This window comes from Candoia aspera, chromosome 8, assembly GCF_035149785.1.
Source record: "Candoia aspera isolate rCanAsp1 chromosome 8, rCanAsp1.hap2, whole genome shotgun sequence".
NCBI lineage: Eukaryota > Metazoa > Chordata > Lepidosauria > Squamata > Boidae > Candoia > Candoia aspera.
The window spans coordinates 37,379,442-37,402,508 of NC_086160.1; the positions used below are offsets into that span (position 1 = coordinate 37,379,442).

A 23,067-nucleotide genomic window follows, 5' to 3' on the forward strand; every position below is an offset into this window, starting at 1 on the left:
TTGGAAGAGAGTGTTTGTTATGCAGAGTGAATTGTCTTGGCAAAATTCTATCAGCCTGTGTCCTGCTTCGTTTTGTTCTCCCAGGCCATACTTACCTGTAATTCGAGGTGTCATTTGACTGCCCACCTTAGCATTCCAGTCTCCTGTGATGAAAATAACATCTCTTTTAGGCGTGTTGTCCAGTAGGTGCTGCAGATCCTCATAGAACTGCTCTACTTCAGCTTCTTCAGCATTTGTGGTTGGGGCATATATTTGGATCACTGTGATGTTAGATGGCTTGCCCTGAATTCGAATTGAGATCATTCTGTCATTTTTTGGGTTGTATCCAAGCACTGCTTTAGCCACTTTACTATTAATTATGAAGGCTACTCCATTTCTTCTGTGGTCCTCTTGTCCGCAGTAGTAGATCTGGTGGTCATTTGATGTGAAGTGGCCCATTCCAGTCCATTTCAGTTCACTGACGCCCAGAATGTCTATCTTTAATCTTGACATCTCACCAATAACCACATCCAATTTGCCCTGGCTCATAGATCTTACATTCCAGGTTCCGATGGTGTGTTGATCCTTAGAACATCGGATTCGCCGTTCACCACCAGCACCGTCGGCCGCTAGCCGTCCTTTCGGCTTTGAGCTAGCTGCGTCATCACGTCTGGGGCTAGTTGAGCTCATCCTCTGTTCCTCCCCAGTAGCATTTTGACCGACCTGGGGGTCTCATCTTCCGATGGTATACCGACATATCTCTGGTTGTACTGATCCATTTAGTTTTCACGGCAAGAATACTGAGGTGGGTTGCCATTACCTTCCCCAGGGATCGCATTTAGTCTGACCTCTCTGTCATGACCTTCCCGTCTTGGGTGGCCCTTCACGGTTTAGCTCATGGCATCATTGAGGTGCTCAAGCTCCAGCACCACGACAAGGTAACGATCCTTTGCTGAAGGAAAACAGATGTAATTAAAAATAATACTGAATTCCCATAGTATAGGGTTAACTTTGCTATAGAAATGTCACAACAAGGTTGAATTCTAACTTGCTTTTTTCTTATGCTGTAAATAGTATCTCTGCTCTTAATTGTTTTTTCACAAAAGCTACTTATTGACTGGTTAATTATTTGATATAACTTAAACACTGTAACTAATATATATGGGCATATAAAAGGACTAGGATCTGTGCACTACCGTCACTTAGGTCCCAACAAAGGTCATCCATTAGTGCAATCAATGCCATACCTGTTCCATGTTAAGGACTGAATGCTGACTGCCGACTGCCAAGGATGGAGATATTCCATTTCCTTTACAGTGTGTCATAGTTGACTCCTGATCACTGTCTCAACAACCTCTCCCCAGAAGGGAAGGCTGGAGACCTGGGGCTGGTTGTCTTTCTGGATCCAGGAAGGGCCTCTTTAGGAGGGGCACACAACAGCCTTCTTCAACAGCATCCCCTCCTGAAATGAAGTGCTAACAATCTCCCGGATCCAGAAACTACTCCCTCTCCAACTGCTCAAAGAAGTCAGCAGAGATCTATCTCATAGGTGGCAGAGGTGCACCCTATCCATTTTATTAGAAATCTCAGGTAACCAAGCAAAACAATGCCTTAGTTATCATCATGGATTCTGCCAGAGTGGAGTCAAGACTTAAGGAAAAGTGGGTAACTTTTTCAGCAAAATATAAGTCTAATTGATCACAGCTAGGGGAAAGAGCTCTTGGTGTTGGGTCTTTCCTAGCAGAGGTCTCTGCTAGATGACACACCTGCTGGATGACAACCCATTGGTCATGGTCTTTCTCTTATTGCCAGGGGTGGTCTGAACATGGGTACATATCTGTGCTTCTTCAGATTTACTTATTGTCTTTCTCCACTGTTGCTTTAAGCATTGCTTCCACCACTTCATGTCCTGAAGATTTCAGTAGATCAAGGAGCCATCTGGGAATGGCTGACAGAGGCCTGGGTCACCTCACATTACTAATAGCAAACAAGACCCTCAAGGGATTCACCTCACATTGCTAATAGCAAACAAGACCCCCAACAAGCTGGTGGATTCACCCACCAGATTGTTGGGATGTTCCCCGACCAACTTCCAGAAACTGTTTAGATCCATGAAGTGTCTGGGATAGACCATTCAAAGAGATTCAGCCCTATGGAGAGTTTGAGTGGCAGTCAGTCACGTCTGGACCAGAAGTGATCTGACCATGGCAAAGGGTTAATGATAGTATTCTCTGCATCTTGATCATATGGCAACTGCTCTGAAACAAGGTCAAGATCTAAAGTGTTCCACCCATGTATGTTGGGCCTGAGACCACCTGAGACAAGCTTGTGGTTGGCAAGGAAGCCATGAACTTCTGGGTGTAACTGGAACTGTTATGGAATGTGTCTTCGAAGGGGGAGGTGATGTGGCACGTTTCAGTAATGCTGCTGGCTCTCAGGAAGGAGGGAGAAAATTCCAAGGAGAAGGACAAGATAAGAGGAGAGACAGTCCAGGAAGTGATTGTGGGAAAACTAAGAGGTTCAGAATAGCCCTACCCTAGAGCTTTCCCAGTTTATTTCCCCTTAGATTAGGTAGAGTTGCTTTAGCCTGGCAAGATTCTGTCTATACGGTGTCAGCAAATAACTGAAGTTTGACTGGACTGATTCTTCGTTGTTTTGGGGCTGGGCCTGACAACTGGCATCCATCACATGGCAGTGAAAGTACCTGAACACCAAAAGTCTGGGAGTCACAATCACACGTCACATCCTCTCACTATCACATTCCCACAGCATGTATCATTTCCTTACCTTCTAAATTTTGTTTGTTTATGAACCTCATACTTCGTTTTTTACTCTGATGCACTTGTTTAACATGTTTGAGCAAATTGTGGGATACTCCGTTAACTCATCTTAGTCAGAATTAATGCCAATAGACAAAGATACAATTATTCATGCTCTAAGTGAGTATCTTATGTCCTGAATTTATTAATGTTTTAAATATACTTATCCTATGTAATATTTTTCAAATAGTTACATTATATATGAATAAGATATATAAAAAAGGTCTCTTGGATATTGATAGATGGAAGTCTTTAAGCTTTAGACTTAAGGGCTAGGGTTAGGGTTACATTCATACATACAACCCTGATATATATCCTTTTTGTGTGTGTTTTTAAAGCTACTTTTCCCCTCATATAAGATTCTGCACAGGAAGCAGGCATTTACAATCAGGACCAGAAATATTGGAACAAGGATAACTGTTTTGGCATTTGGCCTCTGTATACCACCACACTGAAGTTGAAAGGAAACACACCCAGATGGTAGCGAAATCAGGACTTTCAGCTGTAATGCAAGGGGTTTGACAAAAGTGGGGCACTAACCATTCAGGAAGCACAGCCTGTGGCATACACACACACCCATTGTTGGTGGCCCATAAGTAATGGAACAAAGCAACATCATTACAAACATAAGGATTGCCTTTAATACCTAGATGAAAATCCTTTGCAATCAATGACTGTCTGAAGTCTGGAACCCATGGACATGACCAAATGCTGAATTTCCTCCCTCGAGATGCTTTGCCAGGCCTTGACTGTAGCTGCTGCTTGTTTGTGGGTCTTTCTGCCTTCAGTTTTGTCTTCAGTAAGTGAAAAGTGTGCTCTATTGGGTTGAGATCAGGTGACTGACTTGGCCATTGAAGAACATCCCTCTTCTTTGCCTTGAGAAACTCTTGGGTAGCTTTTGCTGTATGTTTTGGGTCATTATCCATCTGCCATATGAAGCGGCATCCTATCAGTTTGGCAGCATTTGGCTGAATCTGAGCAGAAAGTATAGCCCTATACACTTCAGAATTCATCCTGCTGCTTTTATCAGCAGTCAGGTCATCAATAAACAACAGTGACCCGATTCCATTGGCAGTTATATATGCCCATGCCATAACACTGCCTCCACCATGTTTGACAGATGATGTGGTATGCTTTGGATCATGAGCTGTTCCTTTCCTTCTCCATACTTTTCTCTTCCCATCATTCTGGTGCAAGTTAATCTTGGTTTCATCAGTCCAAAGAATCTTATTCCAGAACTGGGCAGGCTTTTTTAGGTGTTTGTTGGCAAAGTCTAATCTGGTCTTTCTGTTCTTGAGCGTTACCAGTGGTTTGCGCCTTGTTGTGAAGCCTGTGTATTTACAGACATAAAGCCGTCTCTTCACTGTAGATGTCGACAACGACATGCCTATCTCCTCAAGAGCGTTCTTGACCTGGCTAGATGTTGTGAAAGTGTTCCTCTTCACCATGAGCAGAATTCTGTGGTCATCCCCTTTAGTTGCCTTCTGTGGTCTTCCAGGCCTTTTACTGTTGCTGAGCTTGCCAGTTAATTCCTTCTTTTTCAGGATGTCCCAAACTCTTGTATTGGCCACTCCCAATGTTTTTGCTATCTCTCTGATGGGTTTATTTTGTTTTCTCGGCCTAATGATGGTCTCCTTCACTCGCATGGACACCTCTTTGGACCTCTTATTGAGAGTTCCAGTGAACAGCTACCAAATGCAAAAGTAACACTCAAAACCACCTCCAGGCCTTTTATCTGCTTGATTGGTCATGGGGTACCCAGGAAACAGGCCACACCTGGCCATGCAGCTGCTTGTCAGCCATTCATTCCATTATTTATGAGCCACCAACAATGGGTGTGTGTGTATGCCACTGGCTGTACTTCCTGAATAGTTAGTACCCCACTTTTGTCAAACCCCTTGAATTACAGCTAAAAGTCCTGCCTTCGCTGCCGTCTGGGTGTGCTTCCTTTCAACTTCAGTGTGGTGGTGTGCAGAGGCCAAATGCCAAAACAGTTATCCTTGTTCCAGTATTTCTGGTCCTGACTGTAAATTTCTCTAGAGAAGCTCAAAAAGTATTACCCCTATCTTAAATAGTTGAAGACCCATATGCAACATTCCCCCAGAATTGTAAGATAAATAAATCTGTAAGATTTTGCATCTGTCCTTCATGTTTATTATTTTAGTGACCATAGCTAAAGAGGGAAAATTGCTTTATTCTAATATATATAAATTCTGAGGTTTCAATTAAAAAGTTAAAATAAGTATAGAAATAGTAGTCAAAGCATCCCACCACAGATGTTAAGAACTAAGAAGTCATAATTTAGCTAAGAAGCAAGAGTTTCCTTCGCCCTTAAACTTTAAGCCATCCTGTTGCTTCGCCTGCACACTAGGATTTTAAAACATTGAACCATTTAAGGTGAATTTTGTGTTAACAGAGTACACCCTGTGGTTTCGTAGTCTAGTCAGAAGGATGATACCATGCTGGCTTTCTAACTGAATCTTTGAACAATATTCTCATGGGTGGTAAATGTAAAACAAAGTAATATCAACTGGCACTTAATTCCATGAGCTCCCTGCTGATTGGGCCAGGCTGTGAAATAGAGCCCTTCCTGACAGGAAGTCAGTCTATAAGTATAGAGACCCCTGAAAATAAAGTGTGCTATAATTTGAGAGCCTGCTGTTTTACAGCTTTTTTTTGTTTAATTTGGGAGTTTAGCAAAAGGAAGTAGATGTAAGCTGGCTGTATTCTAGATATAACTAAATTTATCAATTTAAAATTGAGATAAATTCTTATTACATAGACCTGATTGACATGAACATGTGTAAATCATTTGAGCTGCACAAGCTTTCCATATATATTCAAAAGGCTGGTTACTATATGCAGTAGCCTTTACATGTGGGAGGAGATGGGCGATGACAAATTTGATAAATATTAACGTGTTTCCAGGCCACTTTTTGTTGACTCATTTGTACTGTTTATATATAGGATACTGTGCATTGCTCTCGCTTTTTGAGATTCATCATATAGACTATCAAGACCATGTATATCGATTAAGGGTTCAATCATATTAAAAAGTGGCAGTCATTCAAAAGACATTTTCCCTTATAAATCTAATATGTTTGTACATAGCTTTGCTTTCTACACAGTGATTATTAGAATGAAACATTTTTTTTATCTATACTGTTCCACGTTTTTATGATTATAAACCACAAGACAAGTTTAGATTCTGCTGGTATGAGATAGATAGATAGATAATGTGCCAGATAGATGTGCCATCAAGTTGATTTCGATTTCTAGTGACCACATAGATAGATAGTCTCCATGGTGACCTTGGGCCAGTCATTCTCTCTCAGCCCAACTCACCTCACAGGGTTGCTGTTGTGGGGAAAATAGGAAGGAGTATTAGGTATCTGCCGCCTTGAGTTATTTATAAAAATAATAAAGGCGGGATAGAAAATTAAATAAATAAATGATCTATCCCTAACCTGGTCTTCCAGGTCTTCCAATGGTGCACTCATCACTATCTACCTTGCTGCTGGTCATCCAATTCTTCTCTTTCCTTCCTTCTTTTTCCAGCATTAGAGTCTTCTCCAGAGAGCTAGGTCTTTGCATGTGTCCAAAGTAGGATAATTTGAGCCTGGTCATTTGTTCCTTGAGTAAGAACAATGGGTTGATTTGGTTGATTATCCATTTGTTTGTTTTCTTTGCTGTAAATAAAAATGTCCCTAATATTATGCAAGGCAAACAATGTCCATACATTTTCCTTCAGATCATTCTCAGGCAGTGACATCTATCTTTAAAGCAGCTGGCAGCAAAATAGTCTTCAGTGCTTTCTGATCAGGAAAGCTGCTAGCCATAGGGAAGATTATGTTCTTCCAATGCTCATTTCCCTTTGTACTCCAGGCAACCATCCTTATTCACTGGATATTCTTGGTTGCTTTTGGGGGGGGGGATTTTTTCTTCCCCAAAATTTTAAAATACTGAAAATTTGATGAATTTGCTGCTATTTCTTCTCAATAGTTTCATTTCTGGTACAAGAGATCATCAGTCATAAAATGAGGTGATGTTAGTTTATAACATTGCTATAGCTAGTTCCTATTTTCCTTTAGCTAGATGGTCAAGCCATGTTAATTTCACCTGATTTCCAAACTGTTTTATTATTATTTTTTCTGTTGCTAGAAAATGATTTATTGCTGGTCCAAGCACTCAGAATTTCTGAGTTTCTATTTAACTATGTTTTAAGCTGCTTTAAGAGCTCATAATTGAAAGGTAGATTAGAAGATACAGATTAATAAAGAAATTAACAAATTTTAATATTGCTTTTTAACAACAATATAGTTAAAGCAGAATTGTGGTTGAACTATGCAGTGCAATGAAAAAATAGCATGATCCATGCCATAGATGCATAGCAATAAAGCCTAATGTAAATTGCTGCTTGTGTCATCTCCTTTTTAAAAGAAATTAGTTCCATCTTTTTATACTTTTGACTTAAAACACATTTTTTACATTTAGAAAATCTTCATGGTGAATTTAATATCCCATAGAAGTAAATTATAAATTTAAATTTATGTACCTAGACCATAAAAAAAGAAGAAACAGTATGTATGTAATATTATGCCTTCTTAAATTTGCCGTCAGAACAGCCTGGAAACTTCAGGTTACCACATTGGGAAAGTTTGCCCTATTACATAAAATACAGTTATTTTTTAATCCATCCATCCATCCATTCGTCCATCCATATATTTGTACTATGTACTACAATCATAATAAAAACCCTAATAATAAAAAGCAGTTAAACAATATGTTAGCCAGCTCAGCAGCCAATCCCAGTAGGTTCTGTCAACTTTATGATAGACTCTCCTTTCCAAAGGCTCTGTGGAAAAGCTCTGTGAAAAAAATAATTCACTAGCAAATATTGCTATAATGTACTTTTCTGAAAAATCATTTTGTAATCATCACTTATCAAATATTAGTTTGTACTTAGAAAACAATACAATAACAATACTGTCTTCAGTATAGGAAGAGTAATAATGTTGATATTAATATATAACTTTATTACTGCTCTTAACAATTATGGTAAATTCCTGAAATTAGTTTTATTCATGATGGCAAAGAGCAATATGATTAAAAGTTGCATTTTATTAGTTATATAGGCCTCTATATTTCCTGCATTTCCTTTTCTGCTTACAATGAGTTCATGGTTTTCTTAGGCTGGGCCAAGAATTGGTTACATAGAAATTTATATTTCTTCTCATAACCCTGGTTTGCGGAACTTGGTAATTTTGGATTATTTTAAAATGTCTTTTCCTCTTACATATACTTCTTGATAGATTGGGTTTATTAGGTATTGTTTTAAGAAACATTTGTGTTAGGGAAATATATCTGTAGAAAATCATACTATTTTGTCTCATTGACTTTGCTTAATCCAATTAATTCTAACAAACAGAAGCATTACAAACTTCTGCATTGGCTTTTTGGTGTTGTCATAAAAGTATTGGAGATTGTCCAAATCAATAAACAAACAACCCAGTTACTTCTGGAAATACTATCCATGTGTCTTAGTTTACTATGTTTACTATATTCAAACAGGACAATATAAATAATACACTATTTCTCATAGAAAAAAGTCTACTGTATGTGTTTGCTAAGAGCCAACAATGACATGATGGCACATAATCAATAATATAATACTAACAGTTTCACTGTTTATAGTTTACAATGACCTAGAGTTTATGATCTATATATTTCCATTTCCACATTAATTTGTGTCTGTCTGAATTATGCATGGATTAGATTCAGACTGACTTAAATCATATTGATTCTAGTGAGTCCACCTTAAAAAAATCACTAAATCTAGTTCCAATTCACTTTGTATTTTCTGCATTAAAATACCATGTTTGAAAGTCATGCAATTCATTGATTGGCATGATGCAATAATGAAGCTTTTCACAAAGATCATTCTCCCTGATGATTTGGGGTTATTAAATCAAAAATTAGGTTGGCCTATGAGGCCTTAGTTGGTTGTGTACGTGCACTCATTTGTGTGCACACACACTTATATGTGTGCATGGCATTTGGAAAGACAGTATAATTTATCATATTTGGTAGCAAAACAAAGAGTTGGGCTGGAACCAATTCAAAGGCCATTTTGGGGCAATCGCAAAAACACACATTCTATTATGTTTCCATCCATGGATCTTTTCTGCTACTGCCTCCTTAAGTAGGTTTCTTCAGCTAACTATTGGTTCTAGGCAAGATTTATATAAAGGATGGTTACAAATCAAATCATGTGATTGCTGCAGAACGCTTTAGTTTTTCATCTCTTGAGATACAAAACTATTTTGTTTTTTATTATTCATGATATTCACTATTAAACCTTTATAGGTATAGATTAAATGGGAGAATAGTACATTTATTAGTCTGCTGTCTTGCTTATTGATATTCATATCAAAATTACTATATCTCTATATGTGTCCAGTTTCATTTTAACCACATGTGCAAAATTTTAGTTCTAACCATTCTGTTAAATTGCACACAACTGGGCAAGAACTAAACAAGTAATTATTTCACTATTCACAGAGTTGGGCCTTCAAGATGCTTAATGTGTTCTGCGACTGCTTTCACAATGATAAAATGAGGAAGTTAAATAGCATAATTCCAACTACATTTCTATTTTGATAATAGCGTAATACCCACAATAGTTGTATGTATATCCTGAGAAGTATGTAGTGTTGTGTGCTTACCAGAGGAATGTTTAGAAATATGTGATTTATGACACTTAAGACATGTCTTTATGTATCAGTATAAAGCTTAGTACTATGTATTCTTTTAAACAAACAGAATTAGTAGCTTATAGTTTCCAAGAGTATAAAAGTTCATTGTGAATTAGAATTAAATTCTCATAATGAGATATTTTCAGGAATTTGCTACACAATAGTATAACATCCATTTATAGGAAGTTTGCCTAGAGTGGAATAAAATGGCTTAAGCATCAGGAGAGTTTTCTGCTTTTAGTTAAAGACTGCTGTTTCTGTATGTCATATTTACAACTTACTTAATTCTTAATGTAGTATGCTGTGGAACTGAGCACGTGAAAGAGCAGAAAGAGCTCTGCTTTCTGTGTCTAAGGTTATTACCTGCTGTACAATAATACAGGCTTTATTTTATTGGGTTAGTTGTAATTAACTTCAGCACTATGCATTCATATAAATCATTCCCAAAGTATTTTCTTTACATTTTTCCTTTCTCTGAACAAGCATGGTTGTCATCAAACATTTTTCTGTTAGGACTAAAGTTAAGGTAGACTTCTAGACCCAAATGCTTCATATACCATAATTGCATCATATATCAGTGCAGTTGAATGCAACATTTAAGAAGTTTTTAAAAAGAGTGATCAACTATTGATCAACATTTTATATTAGTGATCTGAATTTGATTTTAAATGTTTAATGTAGATGTATTTGTTAACAGAATTACCCCTCGCTTTTTAAAAATACTGTCTTCAGCATTTCTTCCTGGTTTCTTTCTCATAGCGTAAGAGAGAAACAAAAGTGCCATAGACACACACAGAATCTGCATTTCCTTTCCTTTATTCACTGATCCTCTCAATTTTCCCTGTTCTTTCCTATGGACATTGACTGAAATGGGATATCACACACAAAATGTGTGTATGCCTGTTGGGGATATATTGGTCACAAAATAGTTCATAACATAAAAATGTGTGCATGCCAATACAATTGCATAACTATTCTAATTTTGGTAGATACAGTAATATGGAAGTCAGATTCTATTACTAGAATATAATTATGAATGTAAATGTAACAAAGAATATGGAAGGACTTACTGCTTATATTTCAGTATATTTTATAGATTAAAAAATAGCCCTACATAGTTCTAATGTCAGCCTTGAAAGTTGTAGCCTGGAGCAGTCTCTAATGAACAGGCCTCCCCCTTCTCCACTTGGGTTTTGAGCTTCCCTAAAGACTTGACTTCAGACCTCAGAGGGCAACAGCTGCCATTTGTCTTGAAGAATGAAGTTGCCAAACAGTCAGGCTATGCACTAATAGAACACATTTGTACAATTCAATCCTAGAAGCTTGATATAGGTTTAATGATGATCATCTGTTGCAACTTGTAGATGGGTGGACTTTGGGCAACTTTTATCACGAGTTTATAAAATCAGATCCTTTGCATTATATAAGAGAAGAATGTGTGATTTCTACAAAGTTATATCCTTAGAGTAGTATATATAGATGGTTCATTGCCAAATTAAACTTTAAATTTTTATGGTATGTGATTACTGTAAATAATCATCAAAAATTTAATGTTACATGCTGTTCCTTCATAGATAATTAAGTTCAATGCTAAAGAGTTGAGATTTCCCTAAAAATGGAATGACTAGCTTTCTGACTTAAAATTCTTTGAAAAAAATATGAATAGAGGAACATTTAAACATCAGGCAAGTATGGGACACTGAGTGATACAATGAATTGAGATTTGGAGGCCATCTTTATTCCAGGTTCCTGAGACAGTTGGAAAATCTGGATTCGGAAGCAGAATTGGAAGAATTGGAGCATAAAGTGCAACAGGAGATGTGGAAATTCTATTCACCAAGAAAATAGCTTAATTAGGAGATAGTTTTCTAATGACCAAGAAAAGAACTTTTTGATTGCATACACTCATGCATGCAAATGCACATACAGCTACATAGCTACATGTCTTGCTGCAACCAGAGACCCTGTAGTATCTGGTGCTTGGTAGGATATCCCCTGCAGAAAAAGATTTAACATTATGAATGGTAACTGGACAAATATTAATAGTGCAGAGGATTAGCATATTGCAATCATATATTCATTAAACAAGCTTTTTACTTCACATGCATCTTGTTTCGTTTAACTGGATATTTTGAAATAAATGGTATGAGAGGCTGCTTTATAAAGGATAGATATAGTTTAGTTATGCTGGGAATTGTTTGCTTGTGTGTATAGATATAAATGAATGAGTAGCCCATCCTTGTTGTTGGAGAAGTCAAACCTATAAAGAGTGGGGATGGGGAGGCTTGGCATAACCATGTTACTTCTGTTGCATGGGAATAACAGCCATTATCTTACAGCCTTGAAAGTACAGCTGCAGTGTCATCCCAGTAGAATCTATACATGCCTGTAGTGACTATCATGGCTGTTTGAAGAATAGTCTCTTCCCTTTCAAGTGTTCAGGTATTGTAACTCAACAGAAATTGGTGAACCAACCCAGACCATTTAAAGAGTTTGGACATACATTCAAGAACCATGTCCAGCTTGAAAATCAGCATGACAGTAGTTAGGTTAGGTTAGCAGTTAGGACAGCAGTTCTAAAGCTAACTGTACATCCAGTCATCTAGAATTACCTGAAGAATTTCTTATTTTAAACATAGCTGATCACAACGTTTTAGGAAATACTTAAATAAATACAGTAAGAGAAGAAAGCAAGCAAGACAATAGATCATATCCTTTAGCTGGACTGCTGCCTGCTATGTTGGAGTTACTTCTCTGGTGCTGTGAATATAAGGGAGAGGAGGCTAGTAAAAGTAATGTCATGCTTCTGTTCCAACATTGTTTGTTTTATGTGTATTATTTTGTTTTGTTTTTACTTCTATTTCACACATGTTAGGAGCCATTCTAGTCAAAATGTGAAATGCAAATCTAATAATACATTTATCTATTAACCTGTAAAGTGTAGTATGTTAATTGATTCTTCTTATAATTGGTGCTCTAATGCTCCCTAATAATTACCTGGTTCTAGAGAAAAAAAGCTGTGTATTTCAGATCAGATATTTTCCAGATGTTATCTAGCAGTTGGATCAGCCTTGTTCTCAAGGAAACTGGTTTTAGCTAACATTAGGAGAAAATATCCAATGTAACAGTAAGAACTGTTTCAGCTGTGAAATGGACAGATGTGGGAATTGTGGGACTTCCTTATGCTTGAGAAATTTAAGTAGAAGCTGGGATGCTGTTGAGGTACTGTTGGATGCAAATAGAAATTGGGATAAACTGCCTACAGATCCATATATGCGAATTCAGATCTCAGATTTTTCTGTAGGCAGGGTATCCAATACGTCAGGAAGTATGAAGTTTCTGAATAGATCAGACCTGGCATATATTCTCAGTTTGTGATCTTCTATGTTGTCTTACCAGGAAAGCAAAACTTTCATCTGCTGCAGATCACATTCCATCTTCCTGCTCCAGTTTCCAGGAACTGGTTTTAAGGATTCTGAATTGTAAAACGTTACCTATATCTAGATCCTGTACTTATGGCTGACTCTATTTTCTGGCAACGTGTGTTAGTATTTTATGACTATTTACATTCTAGCAGCTACATATAATTTCTTCTAGTTTTAAATTATTGATGAATAAATTTGCTATAAATTTCAATATGATCATGGACATTAGAAAGAGGCGATATACATTTTATAGGAATAGGAAATAGTCAATTAAGATTAGTTTATAACATGTATGAAGTTTCTGACTTTGTCGGTCTTCTGTTGCAGTTTGATTTGAACTGTTGAAATGATGTTACAATTATTCAGCTCCATTAGTGGTTGGCTTTGAGGCTTTTAATGTTTTTCATCAGCACTTTAGGGAAAAGAATAACTAAGATCTTGACAGAACAATACAGTTGGCTCTATGAGTGTAATTGCAATATAGGATATGTATACTGTGCTGGAATGCTGAATTAAACATGAAAGACAATAAACATTATATCCTTCTTCTCCCTTCTCACCCACTATTAAAACATGCATGGGGGAAACATTTAGTTGTAGCTTATAAACATTTCTTTAGACTAATATCTTTTTTTATAATTACCTGTAATAAACAGAGTCATGCTGGATCAAGCCGTGATAATTTTCATTCCTTTGACAATTTGTGCCTTCAGTAATTACATTTTTAAACACTGTAGTATAATTCAAAATGAAAGCAATTTCAGTCAAGCACTAACATGCATGATGTCGTTTAAAGAAAGCGATCAAGGGTGTTTCCTCTCTCTCCTGCCTTTCTGTTTTGAATGCATTCTAAAAATAGGAGTTTTGTTGGGAGAAGAAAAGCCGTGTTTGATTAGGATTAGCAGTTACTTATAGTATTAATATGTATATACTCCCTAAATTTTTATGTACATAATTATAGGACTATAGTATGATCAACCATAGTGCTAACTAAGCAATAATAATAACAAAAGCAATAACTTACACAATACAATGTGATCTAAATCAGTGTTTTTCAAACTTGGCAATTTAAGATGTGTGGACTTTATCTCCCAGAATTCCCCAGCCAGCATCTTAAAGTTGCCAAGTTTGAAAAACACAATCTAAATGATTCCCTCAATATGACTTGTTAAAAAATTGAGGGAATACTGTTAGAAATGCTCTTGTGATAGCATTATGACAGAAATAAGCTGTACTGGTTGATGTCTCTTGGAATTATTGCCCTTACGGATAAAGATTAAGAAACGATTGTAGTATATAATCAATATAATAAAAAAATTAAGCATCACCACAAAAAAAGTAGTCTGAAACATATTAGCTATTTTGAGGAATGTTTATGTGCCACGTAATTGGCGTAACTAAGCAATAGAAAAAAATAGTTACAGTTTTTACATTTTACCAAATGTAGGGTCTTTGTTAAATGTAGGGATAGGTATTGGACAACTAATGGTTCATATACCACTTATCCCATATTGCAGTTTGTTTTTTAACTTGACTTGATATGCATGAAGCTAGCTATAGTAATTTGTAAAGATATAGGACTATAAGTGAAGTCAACTTATGTGTTATTTTACCAGCTCTAGTATTTGATGTTCATGGTCTTTTTATCTGTCATAAGCTTAATTTTTTTATTACTTTTCCTAGTTAAGTAAAATCTGTTTCTTTTAATGCATTTTAATTGCCTGTTTTTTTTATCATTTTTGTATTATAGGAATGGCAGAACTCAATACAGAAGAATGCAGGCCTAGCTTTCATTGAGCTTGTCAATGAAGGAAGGTAACTTCCTAGTTAGCTTAATTGTATCCTTACCTTACCTTAGCTCTAATACTGTTACGTTTTGTAGTGATCAACTTTGTATAAATTTACCTCCTTTTTGCACTTACAGGCCATTAATTTTGAATTTTTTAGCTTATGTTTATATTGCTTTAGAAATATGGTACACATTCTTTTGAATAGATAACCTTGTAGGTCTGATTTAGCATTTAAATACTCTTTGTTCCTCAATATTTTGTTGTAATAGTTTAAGATTTGACTTTTTTTTTTACTTGTAGTCATGATGTGTTTATAGAAGATACACATTGCTTTGAACCTGCTGAGTTGATTGTAATAAGTTATAAGGGTTCAGTCATATTTTCTTTGGTTTGGATATAATAGTTTGTCACCTACTTGCAGAGTCTAATACGTCACATTTGATGAGCTAGAACTTATATAGGATTGATATATTTTTGTGGAGTCCTTGGTACTCTCTGAGCCTTGTTGTTTTCTTGCAGATGTTTCATTGCCAGACTAGGCAACATCTTCAGTGCGAAAAGGCAGTGGGGTTTGCTCTCTGTTTATATACAGTGGCTTGCCCTGCTTGTGTTGGTAGAGGTGTTGTCCTCTCCTTGGTACTTCCTTGATTAGGCTGTTGTTTGCTGCTTGGTTGATTGACTGAGTTAATAGTTCCTTGATCAGGGTATTGTGTACTATTTGATTGTTCATCTGGTGTTAATCCTGGTATATATGGGTGTTGATTGCTGGTGAGGAGATGTTCTGGTCTTTTAGCTTTTCTATTGTCTCTTTTGAATGGTATGTAAATGTTGTTTACCTCTTTGTGCCTGTGTATGGCTGACTTGTCTGAGTGCCAGGCTTCCAGGAATTCCCTAGGGTTTCTGGATTTGGCTTGGTCTAGGATGCTCACAGTTTCCCAGTTGAAAGTATGGTTAAGTCTGTCCATGTGTTGTGAGATTAAGGAGTTTTCATCGTGTCCATACTTTCAACTGAGAAACTGTGAGCATCTAGACCAAACCAAACCCACTAAACCCAAAACCCCCCACCAACACAAGCAAGGCAAGCCACTGTATATAAACAGAGCAAACCCTACTCCGTTTTCACACTGAAGATGTTGCCTAGTCTGGCAATAAAACATCTGCAAGAAAACAACAAGGCTCAGAGAGCACCAAGGACTGCACAGTTCAACCACGAGCTACAAATATTCTCTCTGAATGATATATTTTTTTCAGATCAGCATTTTTTTAAAGAAATACATCTTTCTGCACAACTGTTTTAGACATACAAATAAATTGTAATTTGCATTATTCCTTAAATTATAGTTTTGCAAAAGGCTTTGGTTATTTTAGAGTAAATGTTAAGAGCTTTTCAATCTTCAAATTGAGTTCTGAGAAATAGACCATGTTCCTTCAAGTATTTACATACATTGCTTTTCTAAACATTACAGAAACTAAAATGATCATACTGAGGTTTAAACTAGAAGCATAAACCTTTTAAAAAATGTTTATTATTAATACAGTTCATGTAAAGATCCTATAAAATTGTTTAAATATATTAAAAAGCACACCATTAAGTGCATGTATGAATAAGCATATAGGGTGTAATAGCAAATATTGAGATGGTGGCAGAACCTATTCTGAAACTTATTTTTCAGTTACAGACTTGAATAAGTAAGAAAGACAGTACTACTATTTTTAAAAAGCAGTATTGGGTCTCCGTCACTAGCAGAGAATATCCAAAATGTTGGTGGAGCTGAAGAATACATAAATTATTTGAAAAATTCGAAAGAGAGAAAAAGGCTACACTTTCAACACAGTATTGTTATGGAAATCTTATAAAATGAATAGTTGAACATTACACACACACACACACACACACACACACACACACCCTTCCCACCCCATGGGTCATATGTGACTTCTTCAACCTCAGGTTCTTTAAAAGAGGCCTGGGAGTTTGAGGGTTCTGCGCAGTATCTTAGCTGTTCCTAGCACTGAACTCTTCTGGACAGAAAGCTCTGATGTTGTTCCTGGGATCTGTTGGAGCCCCTCTCCCAGCTTAAGAGTCCCAGCCCCAAGTGCTCCTACCACCACTGGGATCACTTTGGCCTTCACTTTCTACATCCTCTCTAGTTCTTCCTTCACGCCCTGGTAATTCTCCAGCTGCTCATACTCCTTCTTGATGTTGCTGTCACTTGGCACCACTACATCTACAGTATCTACCACTGTCTTCTGGTCCTTGTCTTCTACCATGATGTCTGGTTGATTGGCAAGCGTCTGCCTGTCCTACTGGATCTGGAAGTCCCACAAGACCTTAACCCTGTTATTTTCCATGACCTTCTGTGAAATCTTCCATCTGGATTTGGAAGGGTCTAGCCCATACACTGTGCAGATGTTCCTGTACCCAATGTCAGCTACTTGGTTGTGCCATTCAGTGTATGCTGTTCCTACCTGCATCTTACACCCTGCCACTGTGTGTTGGACTGTCTCTGAGGCCTCTCTGCACAGTCTGTACCTTACGTCCTGTCTAGTGTGGTAGACCCCTGCTTCTATGAATCTGGTGCTTAGTGCCTGTTCTTGTGCTGCTATGATCAGTGCCTCAGTGCTATCTTTTAGTCCAGCCCTTTCCAGCCATTGGTAGGATTTCCCAAGGTCAGCCACTTCAGCTATCTGTGGATGATATATCCCATTCAGGGTCTTGTCTTCCCATGGCACTTCCTCTGCTTGATCTTCCTCCCATGTCTGCTGCTGCCTCAGGAATTCTCTCAACAACTCATCTTTGTGTGCCTTCTTACTGACGTAGTCCTAGATGCTCTGGGTTTCATCCAGGTCAGTGGCTTTGACACTCACCATATCCCGCCTGCCCTCTTTCTGGCTGGTGTACAGTCTTTGGGTGTTGGACTTGGGGTGGAAACCTCTGTACATTGTGAGGAACTTCTGGGTCTTCACATTGGCAGCCTCCATGTCCTCTTTTGGCCATCTCACTATACCAGCAGGGTATCTGATAACTTGCAGGGCTTAGATGTTGATAGCGTGGATCTTGTTCTTCCCATGGAGCAGGCTCTTCAGGACCTGTCTTATCCTTTGGTGGTACTTGGATGTTGCTGTCTTCCTTGGCTCCTCATAGTGGTTCCCATGTGACTGTGGGTTACCAAGGTACTTGTAGCTGATCTGTATGTCTGCTATGTGGCCTGCTGGTAATTCCACCCCAGCAGTCTTAACTACCTTCCCTCTCTTTACTACCATCTGGCCATACTTCTCCAGTCCGAATGACATCCCAACGTCCTCACTGTAGATCCATGTCAGGTAGATCAGCAAGTCAAAGTCTCGTTCACTCTTAGCAATGATCCAATATGACTCTTAGTTCATGTCACTCTCATATCTGAAGTGGGCAGGTGAAGCATTAGGGGATCTTTGCCCAAGGACCTCTACTGGTAAGGTAGGTACCAGCCAGGATTAGAACCCCGGTCTCCCATGTCAAAGGGTGGCGCTCTAACCACTACTCTATCTAGTTGCATGCGTGTGTGTGTGTGTGTGTGTGTATTGCTATAGATCTCCTTTTCTCAGTCCATAGTGTTGGAACTTCAATCCTCTGAATTCCCAATCATCTTTTTGTAGTCTCAGTACGTCTGGAGGGGACTTGGTTAAGGAAAGCTGGTACAGATCATCAGATCAGAAAGGCATGAGATGCATGAAGAAAATAAAACTCTCTTCACTTCTAAAAACTACTTTAAATATGAAAGCTTTGGTATTTTTTTCAGAGCACTAAAAATAATGAAATGTCAGAGTATGGCTTGACTCAAAGCAATGATGCATTAATTTAAAATTTATTTTAACTAGAGATGTTTCCAAGTAAAGCAACTGTAAGTCATTGCTAAGAATTGCAGATAATTCTTACTTGGATATAGGTTTTATTTCTAAAATGAGAGTTATGGACTTTGATATTATCTGAAACTAGAAGCCAGCTCCTCTGAAGTGCAAGTCTTTTTCATTCCTAATTTCAGATGTTTGAGATGAAGTACTCTGCATAAAAACCATGGGTGAGCTATGGTTCAAATTAATCCCCAGAGATAGTGAAATTGAAGACATAGCCAGTTACATTTTTGCCTGCATTTTCTATATATTCATGAAACTCAGAGACATTAACCCCCCTTGGTTTTACAAATGCTTCCTAAGAGGTAACTCAAAGTTTGTATTTTGAAAAAAAAGAATCTAAAATTGTATATTCAAGTAGCAGAATGTGTTGAAATAGTAGTGAATTTTAGAGTGCAAAGACTAATGTATATGAGAGTAAAGTATTTTTCAAAATTTGGATAAAATGCTTTGGTTTTCAGTTCAAAATTATTTTGAACTGAAATAATAAACTGAACTGAAATAATCAACATTGTGCAAAGACATAACCAATACATTTGATAATAATGCATTATAATAATATATAAATAATATAAAATGCTATTAAGTTGTTTTCATCTATGAAACAATCTTTTAACATATTTGGTATTAAGCACTTTTAAAGGCATGCTTTATATTTTAAGATGATAAATATAACAGGATTCTCTACTCGGCAGAAATAATATACTGTATATTTGAGACAATATACAGATTTCAGAAATAAACCATAATAAATAAAGCTGATATATAATTATATTTAAGAACAATTTATTCTAGTAAATTATATTATTAAAATGAAAGTAATTATGCTTATATTGCAGTAAATACCCCATGCTTAATAATTGTACTATTTAGCTTTTGAATTCAAATATTTTTGTTGATCCTGAAATATGTCTTAGATAGTGGTAGTAAAAGGGGGCAAATGCAGAGAGGGATGAAAAGCAGAAGTGATTTTCAGGCATTGTAAGCCAGTGGACAATAACTATCAGTAGATTGAAATTTGAAAGGCAGGCAGACAGGCAGGTTAAAAAGTGAAGGAATAAAGGTACAAATTTCAAAACAATTCATCTTTGTTGGGTAATCAAGGTTTGCAAACCTGGCTTCAATGTATGGGCATGGTGAGATAATCAGTCATATTATTTGTATAAAAATGTAGAATAGAAGCAAAAGCTATTATATTGATGGTAAAATAATTACAGAAGTTTATGAGGCAATGTATCTCAATAATTTTTCAGTTCATTAGAAATCAGTGGGTTAGCTCAAATTTTAAAAGTACACAATTGTACTCATTTTATGAAATATAAATGCTCACTATAGAACAAGGGTACAAATACCGAACATGTATAAAAACTCAGTAAAATTACAAACGGTACTTGTTACAGGAAAAAAAACCTATTTCTTAAATAGCTAGCATTTCAGTCACAATGTCTAAAATTCAAGGAAAAGTACTAATAATATAGACATAGATACTTGTACACAGGAATGTCCAGGATCCAATCACTTAGAAACTTAAAGTGTGCCAAGTATAAGGAACATTTAAAGAAAAAGGAACAAAACATATAAAAACAGCTTTGTTGGATCAAGTCAATGACCCATCCAATCCAGTATTCCTTGTCACATGAAATAAATTGCAACCAATTGCTTTCAATTTGGGGAGAGCAAATTTATTCATTTTGAATTGGGCCTGGAAACTTACTGGAAATACAGCAGTTACAAAATAGGTGTTATTCTCTCTGTCTGATTTCTATATTTTAAGCAAAAACAAGGGTTTTTTTAAATCCCGCCTTTATTATTTTTATAAATAAATTGCAACCAATTGTTTCAGTTTGGGGAGAGCAAATTTATTCATTTTGAATTGGGCCTGGAAACTTACTGGAAATACAGCAGTTACAAAATAGGTGTTATTCTCTCTGTCTGATTTCTATATTTTAAGCAAAAACAAGGGTTTTTTTTTTAATCCCGCCTTTATTATTTTTATAAATAACTCAAGGTGGGGAACATACCTAATACTCCTTCCTCCTCCTATTTTTAAATTTTTTTATATATTTATATTTATTTTTTGCAAGTTTCATTTTGTTTTTTTTCAGCTGATTCATAAATTCCCTCCATACACTCCATAAAAGGCATTAATTAAACATTTGAAGAGAGCATGATTGAAGTTTGTACAGTTCCACTTGGCACCTCACTCTAGTCCATCTACTTTGGATGTTCCCAGTCCTTTCCAGAGATCAAAATGATGGATAAGAATACAACCTGCATCTCCAGCTTCTGTGAAAGCATAGAGAACCCAAGACTAACTGTGTGGCATCCACCATAGCTCTCTCACATTTGATGAAGAACCACTGATGAGTAATTTTTGACTGGATTTTCAAATTTGTTAGATTTATGTTTAGGCTTTCTTCCATATGCACAAGATGGCACATCTTCATTCTTCTTATGTCATTCACTTACATTTACATGGCTTCCTAATCAGACTATAGAGATAGTTAATCAATTTTATGCTGAAATCAATTTTGGTTAATGTCAAAGCATTCCTGGAATCTGATACAGAAGGTTTATATACAGACATTGCTATATTTGCTGTTTTATTTTCAATTCCCTTCCTAAGGATTATGTGGAATATACTTTCTTTTATATTGGGTAAACATTTTCATTTACTTGATTATCATGATTCAAAGATCCTTTTCCTGATAATTAATAATTAAATAATTAAATAAGTATCCTTTTATTTAAATGAGCCACATTGGCTAATTTCTGGTCAGAACAAGATGCTAATCAGAGATGAGTTACAAATTTTATTAGAAGTCTATGATTTTATCTATTATTAAGATTTATTAGGAACTTTCAGGCAAATACAACCTAATACAGGAAAGGATACAGCTGGTGCTCAACAGGAAGCTGTGCAAAGACTCTCCTGGCCATGGCTGCCACCTGCTCTTCGAGCAGGAGTTGTAAGTCCAGGAGGACTCCCAGATTTTGTACAGAGGTCTGTTTGGGCCTGTGGCACCCCATCCAAAATAAGATATGGCAAATCCCTGGAACCAGAAGGTCCAAAAACCCAAAGTCACTCAGTCTTGTCAGGGTTGAGCTGAAGCCTGTTGTTCCCCATCCAAATCTCCACAGCCTCCAGACAGGACATCAACAGCAATGCTTAGTTTGCTTAGGCAGAGAATGTAAAACTGGGTACTGATGATACCTCACCCCATACAATGGATGATCTTACCCAGCGGCTTCATGTAGATGTTAAATAGTAGTGGATAAAGTACCAAACTCTATGGAACCCCATAAAGCATGGGTAGAGGGCAGGACATCCCTATCCCAATCAACACTGACTGGAACCAGCCTTGGGGGAAAGGAGGAGAACCATCACAATACAATGCTGCCCACCCCTAACTTCTGAGGCCAATCCAGAAGGATACTGGGGTTGATGGTATCAAAGGCTGCTGAGAGGTCAAGAAGAACAGGATGGATGCACTACTCCCATCCCTCTTCCATCAGAGGTCACCCAAAAGCATGAACAATGCTGTTTCAGTCCCATACCCAGTCTGAAACTTGACTGAAAGGGACTGGATAATTTGCTTTATCCATGATCCTCTGAAGCTGTCATACAACTGTCTTCTCAACCACCTTCTTCAAGAAGGGAAGGTTGAATACTGGATGCAAGTTGTCTAGTGTGGTTGGGTCTAGCTATGGCTTCTTGAGAAGGAGGCGAACCAGTACCTCCTTTAGAGGCAGAGGGACAACCCTCAAGGAAGAATTCACCATTGCCAGAACCCAGCCATAGTTAAAAGAGCCCTACTCAGTCTTCCTTATTAGTTCTTTTTTCTCAGAACTTATTATTTGTATCTATTTATCTATTACAATAACGTATTAAGTATATGTAACTTATGTACAGTACATATTCTTCACTGATGTCTTTCCACTTTGTGGAAATTTGTATAACACTCCGGACTCAGAAAGGATAACTGACATATCTATAACTCTGATTGCAATTGGTTGAAAATGCTGGTCAATATTAATAGTTTTAGACTAATAATTTAGCTTCCAATTGTTAAAATATTAATTAAAACTCAAAAACTTAATTTTCTAAATGTTAATGTCCTTACAAATTAGAATTTTGGTTGCTATGCTAGCAATAATATTTATCTTGAAATATTTCCTTGTTCTCAGCATAGAACATTTCAGCCCACTAGATAGATCAGACCATGAAATCAACTTCACAGGATGGCTAAAATACCTTTTATTGAGACTGGCAGTAATAACAGTCTTGCAAGGCTGATTGTGCTTTAATTCCTCCTCCTTACAGTTCAGTGAATTAGGGTGGTGTGTCTCTGAGCTGCTTCCAAATGTTATTTGGATGTCCTAGATTTTAAAAGATGTGTCAGTCCCT

The 23,067-nt window shown here is 36.9% G+C and overlaps 1 protein-coding gene across 3 annotated transcripts in view; it reads left to right on the forward strand.

Annotated features, from left to right (window-relative positions):
• LRBA (LPS responsive beige-like anchor protein) overlaps window positions 1–23,067 on the forward strand; it is a 409,112-nt gene that overhangs the window by 116,014 nt on the left and 270,031 nt on the right. For all 3 annotated transcript variants that reach the window (XM_063310174.1, XM_063310176.1, XM_063310175.1), the window contains exon 34: window positions 14,729–14,793. In XM_063310174.1, the coding sequence (XP_063166244.1) occupies window positions 14,729–14,793 (65 nt within the window). The remainder of the gene's footprint in view (window positions 1–14,728; window positions 14,794–23,067) is intronic.